The following is an 8,307-nucleotide window of genomic DNA, read 5'->3' as shown; positions in this document are numbered from 1 at the left end:
AATTAACTTGGAATCTGAAAGGATAAGCATACTATAGAAAATAGCATAACATGTGCATAAAAGTGTCAAGAGGCTATGAGAAGTCCCTGAACTAGGCTAGACAGATTTCTTTATCTTCCAAGGATATGCCTTAATGAAGGTAAAGTACTAACTTTTTCCATGCAAAGCTGCACAATTACACTGTAAAATCTTTTCCAGAGATCCTAAAATACCAAAGGTCACCTAGTAAGATGTGTAAAATGGCAAAAATAACTCGGATTATAAGAACATTTGTAGAGGATCAATATATCCTTTAAAAAAAAATCTCCTTGCGAACAGTGGTAGAACAGCTTTAGGCTGTAAGACAAATTTGCCTACACAAAGGTCAGATCCATGCCTTTGGAGATTAGCTCCATGCTTGCTCAAGGTCTATAATTCATATACAAAATGAATGGTTATCTTGGGGCCCCTGGGTGGCTCAGTAGCTTGAGAGTCTAACTCTTGATCTCAGCTCAGGTCATGATCCAGGTGGGATCTGTGCCAAACGTGGAGCCTGCTTGAGATTCTCTCTCTCCCCCCGCCCCCCTGTCCCTCTCTTCTGCTGATACTTTTTATAATAAAAAAATTAAATGTTTAGCTCCTTACTTCATCTGTATGTGCAAGCGGCCTATTAGGTCTCCATCTCCTTCACTAGAATGTTTCTCATGAAATACTTAATTTACCTTTTCTTTATCAACATACTGATACCAGGGCAAGATTTCTTTAAAATGCTACAATGTACCACTAGGGAATAGCTCTTCCCTCGCCTAACAAAAAGGATAAATTAAGCATTCAGGAAGCTTTATCCTGGTTAATTTTATCTGCCTTTATTTTTAATTAACTAGAATGTTGAAAAGGCAGCAAACTTACTGAAAACCTTCTTGAAATATTCATCTCTCTTCAGTAAGTGCAGCACATACTTAACAATATATATACTCTTTGATGACTCTTAATATCCTTTCTGGTCCCATTAAATAGCCTCTTAGAATTGAGTTTCAACCTACGAAGACCTGTCCTAGAATTTTTTCTTTTTTAGCCATCAATCTAAGCAATCATTTTGACATTTGATGGCCTTCTAAATGAAGTCCCAATGTAACCTTAGTTAATACAAACTTTTGGACACTTGGTTCAGGTTCATGAGGGTGGCCTATGCCATATATATTGAAATACAAACATTATTAAAATTGTATTCCTTTCCTATAGAAATCAATTTTTATATTAAAAGTAGAAATGGGTTTAAATTTGTCAGGAGACTCTTGATCAGGAAGGTTGAATAAAGAACTGGAAACCTCTCATTTTTTAGGGGCACCTGGGTTGTTCAGTTGGTTAAGCATCCGACTTCCACTTAGGTCATGATCTCAGGGTTCCTGAGTTCAAGCCCTGCATTGGGCTCTGTGCTGACAGCTCAGAGCCTGGAACCTGCCTCAGATTCTGTCTCCCTCTCTCTGCCCTTACCCCACTCGTGCTCGGTCTCTCAAATAAACATTAAAAAAATACCTCATTTTAATCAAAAACTGAGAATAAGTCATTTATCCTTTAAAATCGAATAAGTTATTATGGCTTCATATAAAAGACTACTCTCCCTTATAAGAAGTATGAATATATTAATACGGGAAGATAACCTGTCTGCTTACAAGGTTTCTAATCAAGTTTCCCCTTTGAAGTAGGCATTACTGCAGGGAAGCGTCTCAGTCATTATTCACAGCTACCAGTATTTTTGGCTCTTCTTATTCACAAGTACTGCACAAATAAGGTTCCACATTCCAGAATGTAAACTTGTAAGGAAGGTTAATGACTGAGGGAAAACTGTATTATGCCTTTTGCAAATACTTTAAAGATTGAACATTTGAGTTCTCATTAAACCAAACATAAAATTTGTCCTCGTACATTTTTTTAAATGTTTATTTTTGAGAGAGAGTGTGAGCGGGGAAGGGGCAAAGAGAGGGAGACACAGAATCTGAAGCAGGCTCCAGTCTCTGAGCTGTCAGCACAAAACCGATGCAGGGCTTGAACCCATGAACCGCGAGATCATGACCTGAGCTGAAGTCAGACGCTTAACCGGGCACAAGCTACCCAGGCACGCCATCCTCATATTTTTAATGCATCTTCCAAATCCTACTGAACAGAACTTTCGGAAGTACCATAAAGAATGTAAAAAATACAAAGCCTTTGACTTCTCCCAACAGAATATACTGCTTGAAGATAATTTCATTGGTACTCACTAGTAATAAACATTTTCTTGATTTACTATTTCAATCCTAGATTAGGCAAAATCTACAATTCAGAGTGCTATGCTACTGATACCAGTATACATAGGTATTACCATACCTCTTTTCTGGCAGATGAGGAAATAAAAAGACTCGGAACCGATGTTTTAGAAGATCAAGACATTTAACAAACTTTAAACACATATACACTCTGATTTCTAAACAAGAAATGGAACCTAATTGACCAAAATAAAAAAGGTGGGAAGAATGAGGAAACTCTTGTTATTCATAGTACTTTTTATGTACTGTCAGTAAAAAACACAATTGTGTAATATAGATATCTTCACAGCATGAGATCAATTTTCTTCAAAGAAGTCACCAAAATTATGGCACTGAAGCCAATTTTTAAAACTTTTATTGATTTTAAATTCAAAACAAAATCCAGTTTGAACCACAAAATTCAGTTTGAACCACAAGTGGGAATACAGTGTGTTCAAGATATTTCTAAAGCTATTATTCTACATAATGATGAAACAGCATTGAATAATATGAACTTTTCATTCCGGTAGTTTATAGATTTTCTTAGGAAGAATTAAATTTTTTAACACCACTTAATAGGACTTCACAAAAAAGATTTTTTAAATGACTTGCCAAATTTATCATTATGAGTTTTAAAACAAGTCTATAAATGGGTAAAGAAGCAAGCAAAATCTTCACTTTTATGTTTGCAAGGCTCTGCCTTTATAAAGCAAGAAGAGTAGATTATGTATTTTTTGTTGAAAACTTTTTGTACTTAAATCTCACAAGTGTGTTGGCACTTAGAAATCCACATACTGTATTTCATCAGATTCTGATCAACCTGATTTTGTGTAATGCTAGTTCTACAAGGTACAGAAATTCCCCATTGCTCCTAATGCCAGGGGACTAACCCGAAGTTATTATTCCACTCTTATCTGTGCAGAAAAGTCTGTTGATCTTTTAACCAGCCCTCTGCCTTACCTGATGCCAAAGAGAAAAGAGACTGGAAAGATTCTTGCTGCCCTTGGAGCAAGAGACAACACAGGGAGGGGAGAATTTAGCTGTTGATGGGTTTAGCACATATCTAGATGTATGCCCTGGAACACAACACTGCCTCCAAGATCCTCTTTAAGTCAAGTCATTTCTTAACACTATAAACTATACGGTGTTCTTAAGTCTGTATCGTCAAACAGAAGCTTCTGTTACAGTAATTAATCTGTCTCTGGAGTAAAGTTTCTTTTAAGGAAAAACACTACTGACTACCTAATGTGATTGCCAAATGTAGAGCTTGTTTTAAATGTGACTCCGAGTCCTCTAGAATGCCATGGCAACTACTGTGAGTCTGCTTATTAACAAAAAGGAAGAAAAAGAGGACTAATTTTATAGATAAGTGTAAGGATCAATTACTGAAGTTCCAAAATCAAAGTCTGATTCTAAACACAATAACAAAGAAATTTTTCCATTCAGCATTAAGATGTCTTTAAGAGTTGAAACGATTTTGGAGGTCATCCAGCCCAACTTCCATCCAGATATCACGCCTCTCACATATAGTAGTCTTCTGAATTATAAAAATTTATAAAGTTATTTTTTTAAAAAAAGCTACATAAATAAAAGTTATACATATAGAAATATCTATTCAGCAATGCCATAATTTAAATATTCAAATCAAACTGGGTAGAATTGGTTACTTCTCACCCCCACAGACTGTATTTACACACTAACACATCAAATTACATTTAAACAACAATAGTACTAACTGGACTAAAATGGAGAAAAAGTGTTCTAACACAGTCCCTAATATTTTCATAAACATAAAACTGCAAGTCACCAATGTGAATTGTATCTCAAACTGCCAAAAAAAAATTGTAAGTAACTTGCGAACCTGGAATTGGGTCTCTCATTTAAGGTTTGGTTCTGGAATGTAAATACGGTTTTTCAAAGTAATAAAATCTCTTGTATATAGTCTATACATACTAATCGTTTACAGGGACTGTGAATCTATATAGCATCACAAATGGGAAGCTCTAGTGATTAACGAAGTATGTCCAACACAGAAAATAACTCTTTATTCAGTCAAAAGTATAAAAGGTTTGACCTTATTTGAAATATGAAAAAGCTGAGTACTTGAAAGATATATGAAAATACTCAGCAAAGATACTATGAAAAATTGAAAAAGTAACTTTTTCTCTCAAAAAATTATTTTAGGCCACAGTATGTAACAGAACTTATTGCTATTTGAAATATCATTAAAAATAGGTTCATATATAGAAGAGATCATACTTTACTAATATAAAACGATATGCTCCTTTTAGAAGGCATACTCTCTAGATCTCATTTCTAAAACTGTATTTTCTCATTTCCAAAATTTCTGTATATATCTAATCAAACTGACCTTACCAAAATCCCACAAATTATAAATCAATTAAAGTTCTGATCTCATTAATTTTAGCTTGTTTCATTTCATTAGCATTTGTTTTTTTAGTTCCAAAGGCTCCAGCAGCAAGTTCTCTCTTTGTGTTTTGTATTTTCAGCATATTTTCTTCAACAGAATCCTTCACAATGAACTTTAAAAAAGAAAAAAAAAAATGGTAAGTACTTTTAGGTTACAATATTTAAAATCTTCAATGTAAAAAAAATGAAAATTAAGACATGATAAAATCTTGGTCCACTATAAGGAAATCTGCTTTTCTACTGTATTACAAAGCTTTTAAAATTGCTCAATAATATATTATAAGCTATTTAGCTCTTTTTTTCTCAATATGCAGTGAGTATATTCAGAACATGACATAGTAACTACAGCTGAACACTGCTTTCCCTCATCACTCAGTATGGCTTTCTTGTATAAAGAATATGGCTGTAAGGCCATAAAGTTACATCCTTACAACAGCACCATAGCAAACCTATAAGCAAACTTTATAGGCAACTCTGTAACTGGAATTAGCAATATAAATTTAGCATTATATTTAAATAGCCAAATGAGATTTTCCAAGAAATGGAATAAGCCTTTACCTGGTTTAACTTACAATCTGAAAAAGTTGAAGAGAAAAAAGATGCCTAAGAAGAATTTCTGATAGGGGCGCCCTGGGTGGCTCAGTCAGGTTAAGTGTCCAGTTTTGACTCATGTCATGATCTCATGGTTTCCATGAGTTCAAGCCCCACGTTGGGCTCTGTGTAGAGCTCAGAGCCTGGAGCTTGCTTCAGATTCTGTGTGTCCCTCTCTCTCTGCCTTTCTCATGCTCTCTCTCAAAAATAAAAAAATTAAACATTTCTGATAAAAACCTTGATTAAAAAATATCCTCATTAACCTACAAATAAATGTCCTCAATCTTAAATGTATCCACTAGAACTTTACCAAGTACAGTACACTTAAAACAATAAAAGGAACAGGTCAAGAATGATTACTATCACTACTACTATTCAACATTGTGTAGAGATCCCAGTAACTGTAATAATTAAACAAGATGAACTATACAACGTGAAAAGACCTAAGTAGAGAGACATACTAAATTCTTGTATGGGAACACTCCTTATTTATAAAGGAGACCATTCTCAAATTGATCATAAATTCAATAAACTGCAAAAAAGATTTCTTAAATGGGATCTGGTAACTTACAAATCCACAGTTCAATTCAAGAGTAAATAATCATATTAACCAATCCTGAAAAAAAAGGGTTAATGAGAACACTTTGTCCTGCTAGTTATCAAAGCATACTTTAAAAAACCATAATAATTATTAAAGTGATATTGTCCTGGGATTAGGAAAAGAAATTAGTGAAACCGGAACACAGGAACAAAAGTCCAGAAAGAGACTTACGTTAATATATATGAACTCGTTTATGATAAAAGTGACATTTCAAATAAGGAGAAAAAAAGGATATACTTTAAAAAAAAAAAAAAAAGATGAAGCACACAGCTCTTTATTTGAAAAAAGAACCATATCATGACTCCTAAAAGATAAAACATTTTAAAAGAATATGGGAGGGATTTGTTTTTAAATTTGAAGATAAATTCTAAGATCTTAAAATCCATAAGGTATTTTTAAAAAGCTGACCTGTTTTAAAATCATAAAAAACACAACCAGTTCAAAGGAAAAGCTTGATAACAAACCATCTGCAATCTACCTAACAAATTTTAAATCAGACTGTATAAGAGAGTCCTTTATTTTATAAGACTATATTTGTACTTCCTGAAAACTGGGCAAACACCAACCAATTCACAGAAAAAAATATTAACAGATAAGCGAAATATAAATATACTCAAAGTCTTAGGTATACGTAAATTGAAAGGGGACTTTTACAAAAATTTTTTTAATGTTTATTCATTTTGTGAGAGAAAGCATGGGCTCTCGAGAGAGGGACAGAGAGAGATAGGGAGACACAGAATCTGAAACAGGCTCCAGGCTCTGAGCTGTCAGCACAGAGCCCCGACATGGGACTCGAATTCATGAACCATGAGATCACGACCTGAGGTGAAGTCAGATGCTTAACCAACTGGGCCATGTAGGTGCCCTGAAAGGGCACTTTTTTGACCATCATGTAAGGAAAAATTTATATCATTAAGCCTATTTTGAAAACAACTTGAAAGCTGTAAGAGTTCTAAATCCAGAATTCTAGTTTCCTTAACCTATCCTGAAGTACTTTTATGTGATATAATGCCAATTATGGCACTGTTTTTATTAGCAAAACATTAGACTAAAGAAATTATGATGTATCTATATGCAGATGTTAAAAAAAAATGGCTTTGTAGGGTCATCAAATACACAGAAAGCAGAAGGTTGTTTGCTGAGGGCTGAGTTTCAAGTTGCGATGAAAAAGTTCTGGAGATGGATGATGGTGATAACTGCACGACAGTATGAAAGTAAGTACTGCCACTGAACTGGACACTTCACAGTATTTACTTCAACTATTTTTATGTATACTTTACTAGTATAGGAAAAAAAAGAATAGGCTCTATATGTACTTATATGGTAGTTCCCAATATATACTGCTAAGGGAAAAAAATAAAAGTATGGTCCCATTTACCTTAAAAGAAATTTTTTAAAGGAGAGATGTATACATACAAATGAATCTATGTAGAGAAAGGGACTTTGAATAACATGTTAAACTACTGATGGTGGTTTCCTCTAGAGGAGATTAAAGGTGATCTTCATATTTTGTTCTGCATAATTCTGCAAACTTTTATAATAATATATTCATACATTTTTTTGTGTAATTTTAAAAACCAAATCAACTTAATTTTAAAACACATGGCTTAAAAACTCACTTTTGTGATGATAACTTCTTGCTTCTGGCCAAGTCTATGGCATCTGTCAAAGCACTGATCTTCAGCAGCTGGATTCCAGGCCTAACAAGAATATGAATGGCTTTATTACCACCATGATCTGTGAGTTTTCTGCACATATCCTTTCATTTCAGTATTACTCAGTCATCTATTACTGACTCAAATTTCTCTGACTGAATTAGATACTGACATAAATGCTCTGGGAACCCCACCCGCTCTGCTACTATGACCAGCAGCTACTCTCCATCATTTCACTCCACTGCTTCTAGTATCCAATAACAGTGCCTGATGCATAGAAAGCACCCAGCATTAGTATCTTTTCTTTTTCATTTTGAAGGTGATCTATGTTTAACAAAGGAAAAAAAGGTTACACATCCTCTTAAATGGCTTAATTTACATCAGAAAAGATACATAATTGGGTCCATTTATGAAAAAAAGTTTTCTTTTTTGCTGGTTTTTCTTTCTTTCTTCCATTTGTTAAAAGTCCTAAAACTAAAGGCTCTGTTGATGTAATTTTTTGTATCTATATTTGAATGTGACTTCAAAATTGAACTGAAAGTAACATTAAACAAAGGCATTCTCATGGAGACTTTTTTTTTTTTTTAAAGAGAGAGCTGTGGAGAGGGGCAGAGGGAGAGAGAGAATCTTAAGTAGGCTTCATGCTGGGGGCGGGGTCTCCATCCCACAACCCTGGGATCATGACCTGAGCTGAAATCAAGAGTTGGATGCTCAACCGAGCCACCCAGGCACCCGTTTGGGAGCTGTCTTAAAGTGAAGAATAAAA

At 34.3% G+C, this 8,307-nt stretch overlaps 1 protein-coding gene across 7 annotated transcripts in view; it reads right to left on the bottom strand.

The window, feature by feature from the left end:
• Nucleotides 1-2,623: 2,623 nt before the first annotated feature.
• The window catches only part of HLTF (helicase like transcription factor), a 51,629-nt gene continuing 45,945 nt past the window's right edge, over nucleotides 2,624-8,307 (bottom strand). For 4 of the 7 annotated variants that reach the window (XM_027061625.2, XM_027061628.2, XM_015072533.3 and 1 more), the window contains exons 24-25: nucleotides 7,506-7,586; nucleotides 2,624-4,807 (exon numbers count right to left, since the gene is read on the bottom strand). In XM_027061625.2, the coding sequence (XP_026917426.1) occupies nucleotides 4,655-4,807; nucleotides 7,506-7,586 (234 nt within the window). In that variant the 3' untranslated portion in view covers nucleotides 2,624-4,654. The remainder of the gene's footprint in view (nucleotides 4,808-7,505; nucleotides 7,587-8,307) is intronic. The other 3 variants (XM_027061626.2, XM_053221322.1, XM_027061627.2) reach the window with 2 other exon arrangements.

This window comes from Acinonyx jubatus, chromosome C2, assembly GCF_027475565.1.
Source record: "Acinonyx jubatus isolate Ajub_Pintada_27869175 chromosome C2, VMU_Ajub_asm_v1.0, whole genome shotgun sequence".
In the NCBI taxonomy this organism is placed as follows: domain Eukaryota; kingdom Metazoa; phylum Chordata; class Mammalia; order Carnivora; family Felidae; genus Acinonyx; species Acinonyx jubatus.
Note: the sequence above shows the minus strand (reverse complement) of the source record. Positions and strands in the feature narration are given on the sequence as shown.